This window comes from Pituophis catenifer, unplaced genomic scaffold, assembly GCF_029215685.1.
Source record: "Pituophis catenifer annectens isolate HBS135680 unplaced genomic scaffold, rPitCat1.0.hap2 SCAF_5, whole genome shotgun sequence".
Taxonomy (NCBI): domain Eukaryota; kingdom Metazoa; phylum Chordata; class Lepidosauria; order Squamata; family Colubridae; genus Pituophis; species Pituophis catenifer.
The window spans coordinates 43,031,908-43,057,609 of NW_027256885.1; the positions used below are offsets into that span (position 1 = coordinate 43,031,908).

The 25,702-nt window shown below is 39.3% G+C and overlaps 1 protein-coding gene across 3 annotated transcripts in view; it reads right to left on the reverse strand.

Moving 5' to 3' along the window:
* The window catches only part of WAC (WW domain containing adaptor with coiled-coil), a 138,324-nt gene that overhangs the window by 51,878 nt on the left and 60,744 nt on the right, over positions 1-25,702 (reverse strand). For all 3 annotated transcript variants that reach the window (XM_070944470.1, XM_070944468.1, XM_070944469.1), the window contains 5 exons: positions 22,299-22,541; positions 20,099-20,218; positions 13,210-13,340; positions 12,480-12,598; positions 10,644-10,818 (listed from right to left, as the gene is read on the reverse strand). In XM_070944470.1, the coding sequence (XP_070800571.1) occupies positions 10,644-10,818; positions 12,480-12,598; positions 13,210-13,340; positions 20,099-20,218; positions 22,299-22,541 (788 nt within the window). The remainder of the gene's footprint in view (positions 1-10,643; positions 10,819-12,479; positions 12,599-13,209; positions 13,341-20,098; positions 20,219-22,298; positions 22,542-25,702) is intronic.

Consider the following 25,702-nt stretch of genomic DNA (forward strand, 5'->3'; position numbering starts at 1 on the left):
CAGTTGCTGGGGGAGACGAAAACTGAGCTAGGCTGGCAGATTGACAAGGCATATCGTGTTAACTCTTGGGTGGCCAGACAGAAACACTTACCAAGAGACATTGTAATATATTTTACTACAAGGAGAGTACGCAATGGAATTTTACAGGCTACTTTTAAAAATAAGCTTCAGGTTGAAGGCCAGGAGGTGATGACAATGAAAGAAATCCCCCCCAAGATGTTGAGAGCTAGAAGGGAGTATGCTTTTCTGGTGGATGAGCTGAAAAAACGTCAATTACAGTACAGATGGGAGGTCCCAGCCGGTCTTGTCGTGACTTATTCGGGAGAGAGATATTGGCTTAATACAATATGGAAAGCAAGAGATTTTTACATCAATGTATTAAAGGCTGGGACACCCAAATCATCAGAAGGAAAAAGAAAGAAGGAAGTACTGGAAGGAAAGAGAGAAGAGCTACTGACAGTGGTTCAGGGGGGAGCTTTGACTGGTCAAGAAGAACCACTACAAATTCAGATGGCTGTTCAAGATGTGGAGTTAATTGATATATTTGCAGAACCGAAGGATCAAAGACAGACCAGAGCAGCAACAGCTAAGCGTAAGGAAGAATTAAGACAGCAGCAGCAGCAACAACAACAACAGCAGATAGCAACCCAAGAAACTACCAAAACAGAAGCTGTGGGAGGAGCAAGACCTAAAGGTCAAATGAGGCAAGACCATTAGAAATTGCTCCAGACGCTTCAGAGGCCCTGAGATGGGAACTAGATTTTTGACCTGGAATGTCAATGGTTTGAATTCTCCACAGAAGAGAAGGAAAATATTTCACTATCTTAAACAATTTAAGAATGAAGTAATTTGTTTACAAGAGACTCATATTAGGATACAAGATCAAAAATATTTGACAAATGCAAGATTAGGTACACATTATGTTGCAGCAGCATCAGAGAAGAAAAATGGTATAGTTATATATGTGAAAAGAGACTTAATTGCAAAATTAGTTGAAGCGGATGATCAAGGAAGATTTTTAGCGATTGAACTTTTAATAAAAGGAGAAAAAACACTTGTAATTGGAGTATATGCCCCGAACCAACAACAAGAAAAATTTTGTAACTTACTACACTCAAAGTTGACACAATGGAGATATAAAACTTGTATCCTATTGGGGGATTGGAATGGTGTTTTGGATGTAAAAAAAGATAAGAAGGGACCTAAACAAAATGTTTTAACAAGAGCAAAATTGCCCAAACCGTTCTGGGAGATGATGGACGACTGGGAGTTGAGGGATATTTGGCGTGAAAGAAACCCAGAAGAAAAAGACTTTACTTTTTTCTCGGATAGACATCAATCTTTTTCAAGGATTGATTTTATATTAATTACTAATGATTTATTATCTAGGGTGAAGAACATGAAGATCTGTTCAAGAACACTGACAGACCATAGTCCAGTCTGGATGGAATTGGAGTATGGGAAAGGGCCTAGGAGGTCCTGGAGGTTAAATGATAATTTGTTTAGATACGAAGAAAATGTAAAAGAGTGTAAAAAATTTATGAAAGATTTTTTTGCTATGAATATGCAAAAGGGTACATCTATGGAAATGGTATGGGATGCAAGTAAAGCCTACATGCGAGGAATTTTGATATATTTGAATAATAAATATAGAAAGAAACAGGGGGCAAAAAGAAAATAATTAGAAGAGGAGATTAATAAACAGGAACGGGCTTTAATAGCCAACCCAACAGATAAGAAAATTAAAGAGGCAATCAATTTATTGAAGGGTCAGTTTAATATGTTAATAGCATATCAAGTGGCAACCAACTTACAATATGCAAAACATAATACTTTTTTTAACGTCAATAAACCAGGCAGGTGGTTGGCATATTGGTTAAGGAAAAAGCAGAAAGCAAGGACAATAGAGAAAATAAGATATAAGGGTAAGGAGGTTTATGAGCAAGAATTGATTAAAAAAGCTTTTTTAGTGTTTTATTCAAGGCTGTATACTGGTGATAAAATTCAAGATATAGATATAGATAGATATCTGCAGAAAGAGAATATTTGTATAACTTCAAAAGAGCAGAGGGATAGCTTAAATCAATTGATAACTTCCGAGGAAATTATGTTTGCAATTAAGCAGTTGAAAGTGGGTAAAGCTCCTGGAACAGATGGTTTGACAGCTATTTATTATAAAAGTTTACAGGAGGAAATGGTGGAACCACTGAAGGAATTATTCAATAATATACAACAGGGAGGAGAGGTACCTCCAACTTGGAGGACAGCATTTATTTCGCTGATCCCAAAAGATGGGCAAGACTATACAGATCCTAAAAACTATAGGCCGATTTCACTTTTAAATACAGACTAAGATTTTTGCTAAAATTTTAGCAAACAGATTAATGACAGTTATGCAGAAAAATGATTCATCATGATCAAACTGGTTTTATAAATGGAAGACAAATGAAAAGTAATGTAAAAAGGCGAAAGATTTATACGATCTGAAGAGAACAACAAAATCACAATAGACGAACTTAAAATGGCCCTCACCAAAATTAAAAAGAATAAAACACCAGGCCCAGACGGACTCCCAGGGGAAATATATATAAAATTTGATGAAGAACTACAATTAGAACTATTAGAAATATTTAATGAGGTTTTAGTTGGCACGAGAATCCCGGACACATGGAGGGAAGCATATCTTACACTCATATTGAAAGAAGGTGCCGATCCGAAACAAATAGCAAATTATAGACCCATTTCCTTACTAAACTCAGATTATAAATTATTTACAAGTATAATAGCGGAGAGAGTAAAAAAAATTCTAAATGGTTGTATACATAACGATCAGAATGGTTTCCTTCCAGGGAGACAAATGAGAGATAATCTGAGAACTGTAATAAATGTGATAGAGTATTACAAGCAGCACCCGGAAAAGCAGCTGGCGCTAGTGTTTTTGGACGCCCAAAAGGCGTTCGATAATCTGAACTGGAGCTTCATGGTTAACCAAATCAATTTAATGGGATTCGGGACAAACTTCAGGAAAATGATTGAAAATATTTATCATAAACAGAGGGCGAACATACTAATAAACAGGGACAGGACGCGAACATTCCAGATTCAAAAGGGAGTTAGACAGGGATGCCCCCTATCCCCATTACTTTTCATTATGGCGTTAGAAGTTTTACTCAGGAAGATCAGAGCTAATAAAGAAATTAAAGGACTGCAAATCAGGAAAGAAATATTTAAAACCCAAGCCTTCGCAGACGATGTGGCTTTAATAACGGAAGACCCCTTGCAAACCGGCCCTAAATTACTTCAAGAAATACAGAAGTATGGAGAAGTAGCTGGCTTCAAACTTAATAAAACAAAAACCAAAATAATAGTGAGAAACATAACAGATGCAAATAAGAAAGAGCTGGAAGAATCTTTAGGTCTCCAGGTAGTGAAGAAAATAAAGTATTTAGGAATATGGATCACTTCGAGATATTCATCTTTAAAGGACGACAATTATATCCCATTATTACAAAAAATATATCAAGATTTAGATAATAATAATAATAATAATAATAATAATAATAATAATAATAATAATAATAATAATAATATTTCTATACCGCCCTTCTCCTGAAGGACTCAGGGCGGTGTACAGCCTATTTAAAAACACAGACAAAACAGCAATATAAAATTTAAAATAAATAAATTGGCACAGATTTAAAACCCCAAAAAATTTAAATACCCCAATTAAAAACTATTATGTTGATAGTCCGGCCTGGCGGAACAACAGGGTCTTCAGCACGCAGCAAAACACCCAGAGGTCGGAGATCCTACGAATTTCCGGGGGCAGTTCGTTCCACAGGGCTGGATGGAAAAGACTAAAATTATCCTTTTAAGGTTAAGATGAATATCCTCCTCCCTACCCCAAAAATAAGCCCTATTGAAGTGGGTGGCCATGGCCAGCACAGGAGGCAGCCCTTCCCTTCCCTGGTCCCCTCAGGGCTGCTCGGCCCCTTAATCAGGGCCCACAGATCAGCTGAGCTGCTCTGGCCACTGCCTCCAGTAAGCGTGGCCGCTTTTGAAGCCAATTAAGATGAATATCCTCCCTAAAATTATTTTTCTATACCAAACCATACCAGTGAATCTTGATAAAAAAATTTTCTTGGATCTGAATAAAAAGGTGAGGAATTTTTTACGGGAGGGAAAGAAGGCGAGGATCTCATATAAGACATTGCAAGGGAAAAGAAATATGGGTGGCTTTGGACTTCCTGACTGGGAAGCATATCAAAAGGCGGCTAAATTAGTATGGATTAAGGAGTGGGTCACATTGCAAAATAGGAGAATTTTGACGTTAGAAGGCCATGATCTACAAGAAGGTTGGCACGCTTACCTGTGGGACTCCAAGAATAAAAAAAAATCTTATTTTCATAAACATAAAGTAAGGGAGACTCTTATCCAAACGTGGGAGGAAGTTAGGCAATGGTTTTATGTGAAAGTACCAAATTGGCTTTCTATTATGGAGGCCCTGGCATCCTCAAACAGAAGAGATTTAAAGTTCGGCACCTACAAGGATATATTGGATGATAATGGGACCCTTAAATCTCGGGATACATTGAGAGACCAAGGCTTCAATTTAGATTGGTGGAATTATGTACAGATAAACTCAAGATATCAAAAGGATAGGGATCAATATGGTATAGAAACAAAGTATAATAATTTGGATAAAATTATGTTGGGGACGGAAAAGAAAATGTTAGCAAAATTTTATAACCTCCTATTAGGCGAGGATTGGGCAGAGGGAATAGCTAGAAACCAATTAAATATCTGGGAAAAAAACATTGGATACAATTTAAATTTTCATGATTGGGAGGAGGCCTGGAATAGGAATTACAAATTGACTAAATCAGCAACCTATAGGGAAAATCACTATAAGATGCTCCATAGATGGTACCTAGCGCCAGCTAGATTAGCGAAAGTATTCCCTAGCGCTTCAGCAACTTGCTGGAAATGTGGAAAGGAGGTTGGCACCTTCTATCATATGTGGTGGTCCTGCCCAGAGACAAAAAGGTTTTGGTCTAGAATTCAAAATTGGTTACGAGAAATAGTCGAAGAAGAATTAGACTTATCCCCTGAAATTTTTCTATTGGGAATGATCAGAGATGGACTCACCAAAGATAAAATCCATCTCGTAATTCATATTACAACAGCGGCCGGACTAGTTTTTGCGAAGTATTGGAAAGATAAAATAATCCCTCCAGAGGAAATACTAATAAACAAAATCTTAGAATGTGCAGAAATGTCAAAATTAACGAGTGATCTTAATAATGATGTGAACTCAAAATATTATGTAGTATGGGAAAGGTGGTACAAATGGTTGAATAATAGGATAAGATCATGATGTCAGGATATGCTTATCTTTAGTAACTGAAGTTTTGAATTTACCTGATATATATTTTGCAAATATGTATATACACGACACCTTGGACGTTAATGGAGATTTGATGTTTTTTATAATTTTAAAACTAATAAAGTATATATATATATATATATATATATATATATATATATATATATATATATATAAAGAAAAGTAATGTAAGGCAGATTGTTAATTTATTAGAGTATTTGGGAAGGAACAACCAGGTCCCCGCAGTACTAGTTTTTTTGGACGCTGAAAAATGTGACCCCCCTACTGCGCGAGCTGCACTGGCTCCCGGTGGTCTTCCGAGTGCGCTTCAAGGTTTTGGTTACCACCTTTAGAGCACTCCATGGCATCGGACCGGGGTATCTACGAGACCGCCTTCTGCTACCAATAGCCTCTCACCGACCAGTACGCTCCCATAGAGAGGGGCTCCTCAGGGTGCCGTCGGCCAAACAGTGTCGACTGGCGGCCCCCAGGGGGAGAGCCTTCTCTGTGGGGGCACCTACCATCTGGAACGAGCTCCCCCCAGAGATACGGAAGATCCCGGACCTGCGCACGTTTCGCCGTGCTCTCAAAACTTTTCTATTTCAGCAAGCTGGCCTGGCCTAACTCCCATCTTTTAAATTTTTAAATTTTTTAATTCGTGATTTTACAAATTGGGTGTTTTAATCTGTGTTTCGGCTGAAATATTTAATAATTTTAAGGGATTTTTTAATATTTGTATTATCTGTATTTTATCTTGGCTGTTCACCGCCCTGAGTCCTTCGGGAGTAGGGCGGTATAGAAATTTGATTAATAAAAATAATAATAATAAAAGCTTTTGATAGATTGAATTGGCAATTTTTATTAAAATTAATAGAAAGGATGCAATTTGGAGAACATTTTACACAATCTATAAAGGCAATATATCAAAAACAAACAGCGCAAATAATAATCAATGGTGGTTTAACAGATAATTTTAATATAGAAAAAGGAACAAGGCAAGGCTGTCCCTTGTCTCCGTTATTGTTTATTTTGACACTGGAAATTTTATTAAACAAAATACGTGGAACTGATATAATTAAGGGAATTAGAATTAGACGGCATGAATATAAGCTACGAGCATTTGCGGATGACCTGGTGGTTACCTTAGCCCAACCGGTACAATCGATTACAGCCTTGATGGATATAATCTGCTCATATTGACAAGTATCTGGTTTTAAAATAAATACAGCTAAAACAAAGATAATAGCTAAAAACATGGACAGAAGCCAGAAAGAAGAGTTAGAAAGGTTTATATTATGACTGCAAATACGAAATTATATCAACATAATTATGAACCGTTATGGCAAAAAATACAGAAAGAGATGGAAAATTGGAAGAAATTGCAACTGTCTTTGCTGGGTAGGATAGCCGCTGTAAAAATGAATATCTTACCAAGATTTTTATTTCTTTTTCAAATGATACCTATACTTAAAAAAGATGAAAATTTGAAGGAATGGCAGAAGGGCATAAACAAGTTTGTGTGGGCAGGGAAGAAACCACGAGTTAATCAAAAGATAATGCAAGACACCTGAGAAAGAGGTGGTCTTAAAATGCCCAATTTAAGACTGTATTATGAAGCTGTTACCCTCTCAGCAATTACAGATTGGATAAATTTAACGGAGGAAGAGATACTGAATATTGAAGGATATGGTCTGGTCTACGGCTGGCATGCTTATCTATTGTATGACAAGAAAGTAGTGATCTGTCCCCGTCCACACACACACACAAACACAGCCAGCCGAGGGTTAAGGAAGCACTTGAAACACACCCAGCTCTTTATCTCCAACTTGGCAGCGATATACAGGCCGTCTGCCAAGTGCTTTTATTTCCACAGAAAAACAGAAAGATAAATGCTCAGCTTCCAAACGTCCAACAACAATAAATATTCCTCCCAGCAGTTCCGAACGAGGCTTTAGTGACTATCCAAGGTTAGTTTTGTTCGTCACAGGGATCACTGGCCACCACCCTCTATTATATAGTCTCTGGGGTGTGGTCCAGTGACTCAGTTCTAATCCCTAGCACGCCTCCTGAGCTGCTGCAATCGTTTATCACGCCTTCGGAGGCGTGCATCCAGGAATGATGTTTCTCCTCCGCTCTCATCCGAGCCACCTGTCTCCCTGCTAATCTCCTCTCCCTCGGCCGGCACCTGAGACAGTGCCAGAGGGGAGGGGCCTGGAGAGGGAGGCCTGGCTGACTCCTCTTCCTCATGCTCGGAGCTTTCTTCCTCCGATGGGACAGGCTCAGAGGGCGGGGCCACAACAAGTAGATAAGACTTTTAAAAGTCACATATTAAGAAATGTTCTACTGCGTGTCTGGAAAAAGTATAAATATAAACTAAAGGATAAGTTACCAATATGGACAGTACCCAGACACGCGATAGAGAATATAAATTTGGAGCAAAAGCAAGGTAAGTTTACATATAAGGAACTCCTTTATAAGGAAGGAGTTAGATTACAATTAAAATCTATGGAGCAATTAAGAGAAGAAGGAATTATTAAGACTTGGTTTCAGTATGGTCAGCTGCAGGCCAGATGGAGAGAGGATCAAAAAATTGGTATTTTGCAGCAGGATGAGAATTTGATAACGCAAATAAGAGATAAAGGTCAAATGCATATAAAAAGGTTGTATAATGTATTAGTGGAAATAGATTCGGAAACAGAGCTAGTCAAGGATTGTATGATAAAATGGGCACAAAACATAGGTGAACCAATAATGTTGGATACATGGGAAAAGATATGGGTTAGAAATGTAAGATTCACACAAGCTCAAAACTTAAGAGAGAACTTTTACAAAATGTTTTATAGATGGCATTTAGACCCAAAAAAACTAGCCTGCATGTATCCAAATTTACAACCCAAGTGTTGGCGATGTGAATGTGAAGATGCTACATATTTTCATATATGGTGGACATGTAAAAAAAATTAAGGCTTTTTGGATAAAAATATGGTGGATTATTCAAAATATTTTAAGAAAAAAAATTAAATTTACACCATTTTTTTTTGTTGGGAATAGTCACGGATTGTACTGTAATAGAGACTAAGTTGGTTTTGAATTTAATAACGGCTGCCAGGTTACTGGTGGCACAGTACTGGAAGAAGGAAGATCCACCTACCATTGAGGAATGGACATTAAAAGTTGTGCATCTGGCAGAGATGGCAAAAATTTCATCATATCTTAAAGATCATTCAAATGAAAGATACATATCAGAATGGAGAAGATGGATTGACTATATACAAAAAAAGTATCCGAACAAGAAGATTCATATAGCTTATCAATGAAATATTTTTGAGTAGTTTATGTTTATAGTTTTTGAGTTATAAGGAGTTAAAGATTTAGGGAGAATATGAATGCAATAATTTGTTAGCATATTTTAGCTTTATGTTTGTGAATGCTATACCCTGTGCCTGTTCTGGGAAGTCTAGGGAGGGGGGTGGGGGGAAGGAGGGGAGGGGGAAAGGGTGGGGGGGAGAAAATGTTTGTATTTCTTATAAAACTTTTCAATTAAAAAAAGAAAGATAGCAGGAAAAAAGGAGGCTTTGGCTTACCAGAATGGGAACTCTATTATCAGGCGGCATCTCTAACATGGCTCAAAGATTGGATACAACTAAAAAATAAATGAATATTAATGATAGAAGGCCATGACCTCCAACTTGGTTGGCATGGCTTCCTCTGGGAAGGGAAAAATAAATCACACACTTATTTTCAAAGGCACATGTTAAGAGATGCTCTGTTAAAAGTCTGGGAAAAGATTAAAAAGAATCATTACAGGAAAGTCCCAATTTGGTTATCAACAATGGAAGCAATGATACATCCAAATACCACAGATCTAAACAAAATGGTGAGATATTCAGAACTTTTAGACCTAAAAGGACAATTAAAATCAGTACAAGATCTGAAAGAATAAGGATTAAATCTGGAATGGTGGACATACTTACAAATTAAAACTAGATTTTAAAAAGATAAGGAACAATATGGCATAAACAAGGAACAATTGGAATTGGAGAAAAATGATTACAAATATTTACAACTTTCTATTAAGATATAAAATGGAAGACGAAACAGTGAAAGAAACGATAAGTTGGGCTAGGAATTTCGGACACACTATAGAATTGGAAAAATGGGAAAAATTGTGGGGAAAAAATTATAAATTGATGATGGCAGTAACATATAAAGAAAACATCTATAAAATGTTTTATAGATGGCATTTAGCACCAGCGAGATTGGCAAAAATGTACCCAAACTTATCACCCAAATGTTGGAGATGCGGCTATAAATTAGGAACATACTTACCACATGTGGTGGATGTGCCCCAATGTTAAAAAATTTTGGTAGAAAATTAAGAGGTGGCTAGAAGAGATTATACTCCAAAGGATTGATTTCAAACCAGAGTTGTTTCTCTTAGGAATAATAGATACGAAAATGGAGAAAATTTTGCATTACATAATATTGCACATACTAACGGCGGCCAGGATCACCCTGGCACAACAGTGGAAACAGATTAATACACCACCTGAAGAAACAGTAATTAAAAAGATCCTCAAATGTGCAGAAATGGATAAAATGACAATGGAGATTAAAGAAAGAGATGATTCGGACTATTATAAAGTGTGGAATAGATTCTATACTTGGCTAGAAAATAGAAATCAAAATAAGAAATAAGTTTGTGAATTGAATTTTGTTTAACTGAAAACCAAAAGTATTGAATATCGGCAAGGGTAAAACACCAACTATGTAAATAAATAGGATGCAAATATATAGAACAATTTTGATTACAAGAGTTGTTAAGATAGCTATACAAGACTAAAGGATCAAATAGAAGAATTGAATTTAAAAGCAAAGACAACTGTCGATGCAGAAAGTTGTAAAAATATTACATAATGTTGTTACTTATGTTTTGTATTTTACTGTTTGGTGTATGTGTATGGTTTCTTTTTTTTCGCTTTTGTCTTTTTCTGTTACGTCTTTGGTTTTAAAAGTGTAAAATATTCAATAAAAATTATTTTAAGAAAATAAAAAAACCTGTACCTCTGCTGGTTATACAGCCTGTTTCTTCCCACAGAAAGGAACTAATCTAATCCCCCTCCCCTCCCCCCCCCCGCATCTACAAAGTGAAGATTGGAAAGTTTATGAAAAACATTAGCAAAGATTACTTACTAAATGTTATCAGACACACAAAAGTGCTAATAGATCTGTTCTACAACACACAAAAAATAGTCACCTGCTTTTCTGCATGATCTGCAGGCCATCCTTGGACATGCTTTATAAGATTCTCATTGAAATGGCCTGCTAATGTAGGAGTTAATGAACATGTAGGCCATCCAGATATGTTTTGTGGTGCTGTTGTGTTTGAAACACTTGTATTGGAGATATGAGTTGGACCAGGAGATGGACTACTATAAGAAAAAAAAAAGAACTGTCACTGTACATTAATTCATACAATTTTCAAATCTTCTCTCTCTACTTTTTTCCTACTTTACCAGCCATTAATGGTATGCATTATTAAAAATACAAAATGTATACATTACATAAATATATTGTCTTAGATTTATGCAAGTTATACTGAATTATTTCAATAATTGACAATTTTACTGGTAGTAATAAGATGTTGATTTTAAACATTGGGCTCTTCTTAGAGAATCACCAAAGGAGCTAATGAGTTATTAGACTACATGTATATTTTATTCACTGCTTTCCACAAATCTTTAGTTTGTATAGTTGAAGAACAGTTTTTTGATGTATTCCATTTAGAGCATGGATGTCCAACCTTTTGGATTGCCTGAACTGCATTGAGTGAAGAGAAATTGTCTAGGGCCGCATATAAAATATATAATGTAGTATAATGCATATAAATAAAACTTCATTTTTTATATGAATTTGTGGGTCTGCATGTGGCCCGTGGGGTGTGGTTAGACACACTTTATTTAGAGCTTTTTGAACTGGAGTGGCATAGAAATGTTGACAATAAAAGAAACAGCAGCCAAGAAAAAGCACTTTTAAAAAACTAACTAGGCTTACTTTTACATTTAAGGGGGACAAAAACCTATTACCATCTATCAAACTGATGTTTCTTTGAAGGATACATATTTACTATTGTTAACTCCAGCATCCACCTTCTACCTCCAAGAAAGAGATGGGAGAAGGTAAAACATATGGCTTAGTAAGAGATGTGCAGTTTCTCTGAAATGTATTTACCATAAGTCAAATTGACTCTTAGGTTGTTTATTTATTTATTTAATTTTTATACCACCCTTCTCCCGAAGGACTCAGGGCGGTGAACAGCCAGGGTTAAAATACATACAGTATGAAAATTAAAATAATTTAAAAAATAATTAAATCCACAAATTGTTGTAAATGTACAACAAAGTTTGTGTTCATGAGTTATTTTAGACTCAGTTTACTCTAGAATGAAGGTGATGGGAATTATTTTCATAAAAATCAAGGGAATGTGTGGGGAAATATCTTCCTCTATCATGTTTCAAGTCTTACATAGCTCTCTGATATCTCCAGCTATGTAGTTCTTAAAATAAAAGTGGAGTATGAACATGTATTATATTGTTTGGAAAACAACTGAAATGGATCTTATAAATTTTATAACTCGGTGTACTTTCATTCTGTATTTTACAATTAGCAATATTTGGGCTCAAAGTGGAAAATATTTCTGGCTCAACAGAATCCAAATGTTTAATACACAACTATGCACAGAACTTAGGCAAATGCATTTATTCAGGTCCAGCTTACTAGAGCACTTGTGTTCTTTCAGCCAAATTGCACTATGTAAGAAAAACATTAAAAGATACTGGTGGTTAAATTGCAAATTTAGCAATATGATAAGTAGTTTGCAGAAGAGATATTTCTTCTTAAAATCAGTGTGACCCAGTTAAAATAAGGAAATATTAGCTCCACAATTACCTTTTCAATGCATAATTCAAAGTTTAATTTAAAAACCCTGTGTGTATGTGTAGATGAGAAAGCATGCCATTCAAAATGAGCATCTATAATCAACATTTCTAGAACAATTCATGGTGAAATCAATACTCAACTAATTTAAATTTACCTTGAATGCTGAAGACTTCGAGGAGAAGCAGGTTCATGACCTTGTGGTTTCTCAGCAATCACAGGCTGCTGAGACACTAACTGCAAAACTGGTCCTTGCTTAATACCTGAAGTAGCAACCTGAAGTTCAAAACTTGATTAGATATCATGATTTGTTCAAACAGCTATAACCAACAGCTATAACCAATGCTATCTTGGAATTCATTAACCATTAACCTGCTCCTATGTGGACCCAATTTTGGGAACCATAGTTCAAAAAGAACAGTTACAAATTGGAACACATTTGGAGGAGAGCTACTCTGAGGCACAGTTAAAGGATCTGGAATGTTTAAATTACAAAAGAGAATTCTGAGAGGAGATATAATAGCAGTCTTCAAACATATGAAGGGCTGTCACACAGAAGAAGGAATAGATTTCTTTCCTATTTCCTTCAGAAGCAATGGGTTTAATTCAGTTAATTAGCCTAATGGGTTAAAATTACAAGGTTTAAGTTAGATATTAAATAGTAGGGAGGAATTTCTTGAATGTACAAGCTGTTAGTCAAGGGAAAAGATGCTACATGAAATAGTGGCTTTTCCTTTGATGAAAGTTTTCATAAGAAAGGCTGGATGATCACCTCTCAGAGATACTCTAGTGGATCGTGCATTGACCTTCCAATTCTACGATTCTATGAAAATACTGGAGACTAGCAATAAACAGAGTTTTATTCTAACAATACATTAAAAACTTACTTTTGGCTGTGATGATACAGATTTCAAAGGAACTGTGTTAGTCTGAGGTGTGCTTATTTTTGGAGATACATATGATCTTGGTGATGAAGCATCTGATGTTAAAGACATTGGGGACTGATTAGATGACTGAGCTGTGAATAAAATCATGAGAGCATTATAAAAGCCTATTGACTGAGTATTTTTAAAGGAACAGTATTTTTATGACAGTTAAGTTTGGCAAGCTTATAAATAAATTTGCTACTGTCACTAAAATAAGGTCAAACCGGGGTAAAATCCAGCAGGTTCTAATGGGTTCTGGAGAACCGGTAGCTGAAATTTTGAGTAGTTCAGAGAACCGGCAAATACCACCTCTGGCTGGCCACAGAGTGGGGTAGGAATGGAGATTTTGCAGTATCCTTCCCCTGCCACGCCCACAGGTAGGGAAAAATTTTGGATTTCACCCATGGGTCAAACCTGTTATTACTGTATTAAAGAATGAAAATCTTACACTGACAAGGTACACAACAGCTATATGTGCCACTGCAGTAAGCAATATCTAGGAAGTACTAGACAACCCATGACCTGTTGAGTCACTATTTCAGAGATATTTCCTTATCAGAAGGAATCAGAGCATGAAAAACCTTCCTTCCTTCCTTCCTTAACTGTTCCTCCTTCCCTCCCTCCCTCCAATTCTTGCTGATTTCTCCATTTACTTTGCTTGTGGAAAAACTTGTGGAAAGCTGGAGACAGTCAATTGGGGAAGCCAGCAGGAAGTTGCAAGCCAAGGCTGCTGCCAGGTGAGGAGGAAGGGTATACATGGGGGAGCGGGTCAGGAAAGGGGTTGGGGCTGTGTGAGATGTGCCGCATGGGTTAGGAAGGGTGTGTGGGGTGCTGCATGGATCAGGGAAGGTGCAGGGGGGCAGAATAGGCTGGTAGAACATGGAGAATGGCATGGGCTGAGAAGGGTGCACAGGGTTTATTCCTCCCTCCCTTTTGAAGCAGACAGGTAAGTGGCTGCTGCTAGGTGGGGGGGAGAGTGAGGGATTGCAAGACTGGCTGGGAAACTGTCACGGAATATTGAAAATGAAGATCATGTGATCGCAGCAGCAGCCAATTAACACTAAAGCAGCCACAACTTTCCCAAATTCCCTCGGAGTCATGTGTCCTGGATTTTGGATACATTCTGTAAGTAAGCCCATTTCAGTTACCTTGGCTGAAAAATTGTTGCCCTATAATGCATCATTTTGCCCAGTTAAAGATCATGACAATGAGTGTTTTAGTAGAATATAAGTAACTTGTTTTCAACAGCCTTTTTTTGGAACTGAGAAGTCCATAAATTGCAGCAAATAAATAAATAAATAAACAAATGCATGCTCTGATCTAGGGTTAGCTTCCTATGGGAACCAATTCCATAGCTTTATAATCTAAAAAACTAAGGACTGCACACAACATATAAATGTCAAATTTCTCCTTGCATACATAAGTTAAACTGTATTTAGAAAGAACAGATGTTTATTTTTCCATTTCTGAACTGCCCATCTCCCTCAAAGTGGGACTCTTGGGGGTGTACAATAAAACAAACTGTGCCCAAACACTGAACCATAAGCAGTGTGTACCAAGACTGAAGAATATGTTAACTATGGGCCCAGACCTGAAATGTGTGTTCTGGGCAGAAGTGCTGAAGCATAGAAAAAGGGGAAGGCCATGGTTAGTTCTGCATGGGGTTAAGGGGAGGTGTTGAAAGGGGGGCTTCAGGTTGTCTTCTGCTTCCTCTGTTTAACTTGAATTAAGAATTTCCAGGAACACTTCTCAACTAGTATATTTGAATTTCTCTCTAGTTTTGATGCAAACCAAACATTACAGTTGAGTATTTGGAGTGAGATAAATGTGATTAAGATGCATTTAATTCCGAGGTTGATTTACATTTTGAGAAGCCTTCCTTTATTATATCATATTATTGTAAACACACTTACAGGAAACAGAATACATTTGGCAAGTTTTCTGTAAGGTTTTCATTGTGCAATTTACAATTAGCTGTTGGGAAGACAGATTTAAACTTTAGCTTATCAATGGGCATTTTGACTTTGATCATTGGCTGGCATAAGGAACTTCAGAATTCAGCTGTTTGGACTTATTTATTTATTTGTCAGATTTATATGCCACCCTTCTCCCGTAGGACTCGGGGCGGCTTACAACAATAAAACAACCCGACAATAGATAAAGATTAAATAATATTAAAAACCAATTTAAAATCCCCAAATCCCCAAGTTAAAATCCACGGCAGATCAGGGAAGTTGCTGAAAGAGCCATGTCTTTAGGTCGGCGCGGAGGTCAGGGGCCGTCCGGAGCCCGGTGGGCAACCCATTCCAGAGGGTCGGTGCGACCACAGAGAACGCCCTCATCCTGGGGAGCGCAAGCCAACACTGTCTGGCCGAGGGGACCCGGAGGAGGGCAGCCCTATGTGAGCGCACTGGGCGGTGGGAGGCCGGTAGGAGGTGTTCCTGCAAATACCCCGGGCCCATGCCATGAAGGGCTTTATAGGTGAGTACCAGCACCTTGAAGCGGATCCGGAGGGCCACCGGCAACCAGTGCAGCTTGCGCAATAGTTGTTCTGCCCCCGTCTCACACACGCACACAAACAGTCAGCCAGGGGTTAAATAAAACTTGCAGACAATAAATTCCTTCGATAACAGGATTGGCAGCAACCCAGTAGCTGCTTGCCAAGAACTTTACTCACAGAGGGAGGTGTTCCTCCTCCGTCAGATAAACCAAAACAAATACACAAAGTCAAAGAATTGTCAAGTCCAGTCCGTATTAAATCCAAGGCAGGCAGATAATGTAGTTTCAGAGATACAATGCAACTCACTAGTTGCTTAGTTTTGTCCGTCACAGAGCCTGAATGGCCACCACACCCCCTTTTATCCCCTGTGGGGTGTGGTCCAGTGACTCAGCTTAATCTCTGGCATGCCTCCTTTTCTGCTGCGTGCACTTGTCTCTCCGACGCTGGCGTGGATCCAGCCAAGACTTATCTCTGTCACTGTCTGACTGCGACTGTTCGGAGATACCTGGCTCCTGGCCAATCTCTTCTCCCTCGGGAGACACCTGAGGCATTGCCAGAGAGGAGGGTCCTGGAGAGGGAGGCCTGGCCAACTCCTCTCCTTCACCTTTGGAGTCTTCTCCCTCCGATAAGAAGGGCTCGGGGGTCGGAGTCACAACAATAGTGGTGTTATATGGGAGTAGCGGGATGCACCCATAACTACTCGCGCAGCTGCATTCTGGACCAGTTGGAGCCTCTGGGTGCACCCCAAGGGCAGCCCCATGTAGAGGGCATTGCAGTAATCCAACCGAGAGATAATGAGAGCATGAGTGACCGTACGGATTTCAGAGTTACTATTTGGCCTATTGGAATCCTGGCAAGCACTGGGATTCCTGTACTTAATTCTATAAGATATATATAAAAAATATTGACCCATTTATGAAAATCTTATGTTGTTGTTGTTGTTGTGAGTTGCAAAGTTGTGTCATCATCGCGACCCCATGGACAACGTTCCTCCAGGCCTTTCTGTCCTCTACCATCCCCCGGAGTCCATTTAAGCTCACGTCGACTGCTTCAGTGACTCCATCCAGCCGCCCTTCTTTTGCCCTCAATCGTTCCCGGCATTAGGCTCTTCTCCAGTGAGTCCTTCCTTCTCATTAGGTGGCCAAAATATTTGAGTTTCATCTTCAGGATCTGGCCTTCTAAAGAGCAGTCAGGGTTGATCTCCTCTAGGACTGACCGGTTTGTTCGCCTTGCAGTCCAAGGGACTCGCAGGAGTCTTCTCCAGCACCAGAGTTCAAAGGCCTCAATTCTTTGGCGCTCAACCTTTCTTATGGTCCAGCTTTCACAGCCATACATTGCAACTGGGAAAACCATAGCCTTGACTATACACACTTTTGTTGGCAGGGTGATGTCTCTGCTTTTTAGTATGCTGTCTAGGCTTGCCATGGCTTTCCTCCCCAGGAGCAAGCATCTTTTAATTTCTTGACTGTAGTCCCCATCTGCGGTGGTCTTGGAGCCCAGGAAAATAAAATTTGTCACTACTTCCATTTCTTCCCCATCTATTTGCCAGGAATTGAGAGGGCCGGATTCCATGATCTTAGTTTTCTTAATGTTGAGTTTCAAGCCAGCTTTTGCACTCTCCTCCTTCACCCTCCTGGATTCGCGGTTGAGTCTAGAAGATCATATAACAACCGTGACCGGGGGGGCATATGCCCAGATTCGTCTGGTGCGCCAGTTGCGCCCCTATATGGACCGAGATGCCCTACGCACAGTTACTCATGCGCTAGTCACCTCCCGTATTGACTACTGTAATGCTCTCTACATGGGGCTGCCCTTGAGGACCACTCGGAGGCTTCAGGTGGTACAGAATGCAGCTGCGCAGGTTGTGATGGGAGAATCCCGATACTCCCATGTAACACCTCTCCTGCGCGGCTTGCATTGGTTGCCGGTTGCCCTGGTAATGACCTATAAAGCTCTACATGACTTAGGCCCAGGATACTTGGCGGACCATCTGCAACCAGCAACAACTTTCCATCGCCTGGTGCGTTCCCACAGGGAGGGCCTGCTCTGGGTACCGTTAGCTAGACAATGTAGGCTGGTGGCCCCCAGGGGTAGAGCTTTCTCTGTGGGCGCATCCACCCTTTGGAATCAACTCCCCCTGGGGCTCCGGCTGGCTCCTGACCTCCGCACCTTCCGCCGCGAATTAAAAACATGGCTGTTTGCAGTGCCTAGCCTAAACTGAGGGGGTTTTCAATTATTTTAACACGTTTTAATATTTATGTATTTATTTTATGTTTTTATTGGTTTGTTTTAATTGTTGTGAGCCGCCCTGAGTCCTATGGAGATAGGGCGGCATATAAGTTATATTAAATAAATAAAATAAATAAATAAATTTATGACTGGTCCTCAAAAGTTCTAGCTGTTGCTGCACCCCCAGTCACATGATCATGATCTGGGCGCTTGGGCAACTGGCTCAAACTTATGATGGTCACAGCATCCAATGGTAATGTTGTCACCATTTGTGACCTTTCTTATCAATTTCCCACAAGCAAAGTCAATTGAGAAGCCAGCAAGGAATGTTGTTAAGTCACTCCAGCCTTTTCTCCTGAGGAACCCCACTGTGGTGTATGAGATCTCAGGGATCTCTTACTCCACAGAGCAAACTCATTCAAGTTGTGGTCACATGAGGTCTTCACTTAATGACCCGCAATCCTCACTTAACAATGGCAACAGCTGGGATTCCTGTTGCTAAGTCAGGGGTCACCTGATGTAGCACTTTATGACTATCGCTTAGCAATTACTGTCCCAATTACTGTCATTAAGCAAATACTACTTGTAGGTTGACTTCTATTAGATTAATAAAAACTACCCAATTCAAGGTACTAGAAACATCTGAAAATGTATATGTAACTTTAAATTGCAATCACAAGGTTGCATATACCACTGAACAGATATGATCTTCACATACAATCAGCCCTTTGAGTAGTCCAGACCAAGACACCAAAGTTATGAATACTATTACTTTTATTATAAAGTTACAGTAAAAAGAATTTTGCAAGTCTGAATGTGCCTCTCTCTTCCCTGCCTTTTATGTCTATGGAGATTCTCAGTCATCCAGTTCATGGTTGTCCCAAAGGTGCTTTTTCAAGAGGCAACTGGACTTTGTTTTTCTTAGAAGACGTTTCGCTTCTCAGCCAAGAAGCTTCTTCAGCTCTGATTGATGGTCGGGAATGGAAGGATTTATAAATGACCATGCGTCTGCAAGGAATATAAATCCTTCCATTCCCCACCATCCAGTCAGAGCTGAAGATGCTTCTTGGATGAGAAGCAAAACATCTTCAAAGAAAAATGAAGTCCAGTTGCCTCTTAAAAAGCACTTTTGGGGCATCCCTTCCTTTTACATTCCAGAGAATTAGGGAGGGTCAACTCTGATTTGCTTGTTCAAATTACATTCCTGCTTTGGAGTCAGATTTCGCTTATCTGAGCATTGTCTAGGTTGCATCTGTTCCTCTTGTCTCAAGGTTGCTCGCACAGCCCGTTACACATACAAGAAAACCTTGATTTGAATGTTAAGTGGATTTCTAATGATAGCCAATACACTTATTGTGCAGACCCAAGACATGAGATCCACATCTTCACAAGTAGGTGTGCCTGTTGGACACATAGACATTACCCAACCTGTCCGTTAGAAAAAAAGTTTGGTACTTTTAAAACCAGTGGCAAAACTTCAGAAGATGTGAACGGAGGCTGAGAAAACCAGAGGCCTGTATTCCACAGCCCACAATTAACATTTGAGAATTTCCAAGAAGTTGGAATAGTCCAGCTGTTTTCTTAGCAATGTTTTCAGATGTGGTTTGCCACTACCGTTCTTCTTAGAGCTGAGAACATTCGACTAGCCCAAAGTTACCAGCTTGCTTTGTGCCTAAAGCAGGACCAGGATTCACAACCTCCTGGTTTCTAACATCAACCTGTTTATTATCAGCTTTATTATAAGCGTTCCCTGTCAAAATACTATGTGAAACAAAAAAAATATACTAAAAGGTAATGATATAGTAATATAATCACAAATGCAAATCAAGCCAAACAATTTGCCAAATGGTAATTTAGTTGTTGGTAGATAATTAGGGTAATCATTGGACAAAATTTTACAATGTCATCCTTTCTGTGACTGAATATATTTATGCTGGATGGTATAAAAACATTTATATTTATCACCTCCCACAATCTGCCTCAGATAAACATACACAGACACAAACAGGGTTTGTCTGGAAAGTAACATTTCATTATTTTGCTACTTATAGTTCATTAGCCAAACTCTCATGAAATACAAAGCAACTTTACAAAGAGGGCAAGAAGAAACTTCCAAATTACCTTGTGTGGAAAGCTGTGTTGCTTGAGTAATCAGGGAACTTATATTAAAAGATGGTCCAGCAGTGAGAATTTTATGAAGAATAGACTGCAGAGAAGCTTGTGTCACAGCAGCTGTAAGAACTAATATACATATAAAGATTCCCTAAACTGAAGCAAGTTAGTGTTTTGTACTCTCCTTCTGAAAGTTTCACTATGAATGACATTAATAGTTTCTTTTTGAAAATGTCAGATTGGTCTCTCAAGCCAGTAAGAGATAACTTATACCCTGCTTCTCCCTCCTGTTAGCTTCACCACAGCATGGTATCATCTACCTCGCTACTCTTTCTTATTCCCAAGAACTAGGCTCCTGAGACAGCAACATCATTACAATTGTTACTAGGATTCATTAGTTTTCAGAAGGATGCAAATACAGGAAGTCCTTGGTTAATGACCACTCGTTCAGTGACCATTCAAAGTTACAACAGCAACGAACAAGTGATATTTATGACCAGTCTTTGAATTTGTGGCCATTGCAGCACCCTTATGGTTATGTGATTGCAATTCAGGCACTTGGCAACTGATGTACAAATATGACGGTTGCAGAGTCCCACAGTCACATGATAGCAGTAACACTTAGACTTATATACCACTTCATAGTGCTTTACAGCTCTCTCTAAGTGGTTTACAGAGTCAGCATATTGCCCCCAACGATCTGGGTCCTCATTTTACCGACCTCGGAAGGATGGAAGGCTGAGTCAACCTTGAACCAGTCAGAATCAAACTCTTAGAGTGAGCAGTGAGTTAGCCTGCAGTACTGCATTATAACCACTGTGCCACCATGGCTCTTCAAATGTCACGAGTCACATGATTTCCAGTTGCAGCATTCACTGCCAGCTTCCAACAAGCAAAGTCAATGGGAAAGTCGGCAGGAAGTTGCAAGCTGCAGTCATGTGATGTTGCATTTAACAGTGCATGATTCACTTAACTACCGCAACTGGAACTGCCGTCGTAAGTCAATGCAGTTGCCATGTTTTTTTGCTTTACAACCACACTGCTCAGTGACAGAATTTCTTGTCCAAATTATGGTTGTTAACTGTGGACTACCTGTATCTGTACTCAGAAATAAGCCCTACTGAATACAATGGAATTTACTGCCAGGTAAATGAGTACAATTGCAATCTCTTAATTTATGAAATGAAAATATTGGTATCAAATTTTCATTATTTAAAATTTTATTTCATGACCAAGTTTTCTATTAAACTGATTTCACACAACCCACTGTATAAAGAAAATGTACAGAACATTTTATAATTCAAAGTTTAAAAACTAGACCTGGTTTTAGCAAAGACAGCAGATCCACACATCAAATACATGAGGTTCCTACCCCAACCTCAGTGAAGGAATATTGTAAAGAGAGAAAGTAATACATAAGTGGTATTTCCACACTTCTAATTCTTCTTTACAAATGCTTCTCTCTGAACTATTTTAAAGTTATATGCTCTCAGTCATTCTCTGAATGCAAAGGTCAGTTAACAAAATGATCCCAGGACCTCCCCAATGAGGAAAAAACAGTTGGGGATATTTTTAGTTTGGCAGAAAGGTGACTAAACAGAACACAATAAAGGTGTATAAAATCACTAAAAAGTCAATAAAATGGACAGGATGATTTTTTTCCCCCAGAAAAAAACTAGGACTGGTTCATCCAATGACACTGAGAAGGATATGCAAAACTGGCAAAATAATGTGCAGCACAATATATTAGTTAATCTACAGAATTCCTCACTATATCTGGTGAGGGCTACTAGCTTGGATGGCTTTAAAAATATATTAGATAGTTCATGGAGGACAGGCTTAAGAAGCAGCTACTAATTTTGAAGATATGGCTAGCAAATGTGAGAAGCAAAATAGTAGCTGTGTATAGGACCTTGGCTATTTTTATGTTCTAAGATGGATGCGAAGTCTTTAAGAGGGAAAGAATGGAAAGAGGTGTTTTCTGTAAGACAATTAAGAGTAGAATTCAACTTTTAAGTTTCTGTTCCCTTTCCTACAACACCTGTTGCCAGACATTACAGAACACTATCTTAAGAAATACAGAATATAATTAACCAAACATTGTCTTTTACAAACTTCTTACAATATATTCCGTTTTTAATACTGTATTTTCTTATAAAAGTAAAATTTCCCAATCAATACATTTGGATAATTTAAAAAAACAACGTACCTTCATTTATTTTGGATATATCTATGCTAGAATTATTAAGCTGCAAGGTGGCTTGAAGAGCAGGTAGTAGCTGTCGAAGGAGATTGGGGTCCTGAAGTAATGGAGGAATTGGTGATTGTGAGACAGGTGAAACAGGGACCGTAGAAGCAGATGAAGCTGGTGCAGAAGGTAGATTTAATCCAGAAGCAGATGGTGTAGGAGTTGTACATGAGTGGGATAGAGACTTGTCCATAGACAAAGATTCTGAAAATGAAAAAAAAAGTTGCTTAAAAAAAAAACCCACTGCTCTCACCTACCATACATCAGTTACAGGAGGGATGGAAATTGAATCTCCACCCCTTCATAAGGTATCATCAGGAGATGGGTTTTAAGGAAATAAAGTTGCTTCCACAAAATATGACCTCCTGTCACCATTTCTGTTTCTTCTACTGCTCATCTGAACACTATGAAAGGAAATAATGCTCTGGGGAGATGATTATCAGTTTTCCTTCTACTTATTCTAAAATTATTATATAACTGAACTTCAATTTCCCAAAGCAGTTGACCAAAGAGATTGCTATAGAGTAAAATTCAACATAAAACATACATTGGATGACAGCAAATTATACGAGTAGAAAGCAGTAACAATGTAATTTGGATAGTAGCATCAAGGAACAGCAACATCCATAGACAAAATCAACTGATTCAGAACAAACGCTTGTTTGATAATATCAAAGCTTTCAGAATTCATAAAAAGATAAACAAATCTTTATTGTAGTGACTGTTTTGCTCTTTTGCCTGTTATGAAAATTTATAAACTTCGTTTCACTCATATGTTATAATTTGGAATTTCAGGCACAAGAAAACAGGAGTAGAGTTCAAAGCACTAAAAGTTTATTTCATGCTACCTATATGCAAGAATCTGATCAACCAATGGTCAAGCCAAATTGGCACTAGATCAAGAGACAACAGAATTGGGGTGGGGGGAGAGGGGCTGGATTTAGGTCTTTTGTGGGAATGTAGCAACTCCAAACTGATCTGCTTGACTCTGCCCTCGGGCTTTGCCTGATTATCTCCTACATTGCTCCCCCCTCCAACCTAGCACTCCCTCTTCCATGGCCTCTTTGAAGCTACTCTCCCCCTCCTGCAAAGTCTCTTCAAAGTCAGAGTTCTCCTGGGATCTTGGCAAGGGCAGGAGGGAAGCAGTCTCAAAGGAATCTTCCTTCCTCACTTATGAAGCAGCTGGTGAGCCAGGTGGCAGTTGCTGAAACACAGAAAAAGTGTTAGAAGGTCCCTCCCCTGCCCAGGAGTTGAAGGCAAGAGGTAGAAGGCCCATGGTAAGCAGGTGCCCCACCTCCGCCCGGAGTGATCCAGGGAGGCTGGTTAACTCCTCTATTGGGTGGTGCAGAGCGGAGGTCTGGAAGCTTGGGTGGTTCTAGTTTCTCAGGGAAGCATAGGTGAAACTGGCGAACTAAATCCGGGGCGTGAATGTACTGTGTTTTCCCAGGAGTGTTCAGCAACCATTTCCAATGAATCAAATACTAAATCTTTTGCCTCTGGCGTATAGAGTCCAACATTTCCTCTACCTTGTATTGTTTCTCCCTCCAAAAAGGCTGGTGTGTGTGTGTGTGGGGGGGGGGGGGGAGTGCTGGCATTGCAGAGTGTTGGAGGGGGGCATCCTTAAACAGCAAAGATTGATGAAAGACTGGATGCACTTTCATAGAGGGAAGGTGATGGGACTGACCTGTCAGAGAACCTTGAATGGCCTCACAAATTTAGCGTCTAGCTTCTTGGAAAGTTTTGAGAATGCTAAGAACTTGGTAGAGAGCTAGACCTTGTCCCCTACTGCTATTGGTAGCCCCTCCCATCAGTGGGCATCCACAGCTTTTTTGTAAGACTGCTATGCTTGGTCAAGCTGCTGCTCCAATAGGGCTTGGGCAGTGAGCTGCTCCTGTAAGAGGTCAACAGCTCCTGGGACGGAGGAATCTTGTACAGGGTGGTCTGGCAATACTTTCAGGTGTGTGCCATACAGAGTTTGAAAGGGTGTCACTGAATCAATGTGCAGAGAGTGTTAATACAAGGAAATTCTGCCAGTGCAAAAATGATGCTGAAAGGCGGCTTGGCAGGCAAAATGCTGCTTTAATTCCTCAAATGCAGTCTGGTGTGTGTGGGTCCAAGCAAATTTAATGCCTTTCTTTGTCAGGTGGGTAAGTGGTTTGACCTTGTGAGCGAAGGCGGGAATAAATTTTCTGTAGAAGTTAGCAAAGCCCAGGAAATTCTGAATGTCTTTGGCTGTGTGTGGGGCTTGTCAGTTCAGCACTGCTCTGAGGTCCATCTGGATACTGCTTGTGGAGATACAGTACCCAAATCAAAGCCACATTTTTCTGGTTTGGCAGAGATGGTTGTCTCTTAGACTAACGAGGACTGTCGGGACATGTTCTATGTGCAGGAATTTGTTCTCAGAATAAATCAGGATCTCTTCCAGATAAAATAATACAAATTTATCAAGATCAGAGAAAACTTGGTTCATATTATTGGAAAATACTGCTTATGTTTACTAACCCTAACGGGATGACAGTGTATTCAAATTTGCCATACCTGGTGTTGAAGCAGTTAAGTATTTGTGGCTCTCTTTAATCGTAATGAGATTGTAGGCATTGTAGAGGTCGAAATCTAGAGAAAATGTGTGCCTTTTGCAGTCTATTTAAAAGATCTGGAATTAATGGCAGCGGGTAGTGGTTTCTGACCACCACTGAGTTTAGCAGTTTGTAGTTGTGAACTATGGAAAGGGGGGGAGGGCACCCCCCTTTTCCTTGATGCAATCTTGTTTCTTGGGAACAAAAAGTCTGGAGCTGAGGCTGGTGATTTTGGTTGAATACAGTCCTTTTGTAAGTTAGAATGCTCAGGAAGATAAATCTATCTTGGCATCTACTTCTGTCTTACTATCGCAGCACCACTGAGAGTGTCCTGACATACGGCATTCTTGCATAGTATGGGAGCAGCTCTGTAGCGGACAAAAAAGCTCTACAGAGAATCATTAAAACTGCCCAGAATATCATTGGGCTCCAGCTACTAGCCCTGGACGACATCTTCGAATCTCGCTGTTTGAGGAAGTTGCATAACATTCTCAGAGACTCTTCCCATCCTGCTTACAATCTTTTTGGACTGTTGCCTTCTGGCAGAAGATACAGAACAATTAAAACCCGGACCACACTTTTCTGAAGTTTTTATCCCAGAGCTATAATTGCACTCAACAATGAACTAAAGGGCCACCCTCAGTGAGCTGTTGGACAGCATTACTTGGTCTGTTGTGTGGATGTTTGGGTGGATTAGGGGTGGGGAATTGTGGTGGGTGGGAGTGTGTTTGGGGATTGTTGTGTGTGTTGGACCTGGTCTTTGGGTGTTAAGTGAATTTCGTTGTATGG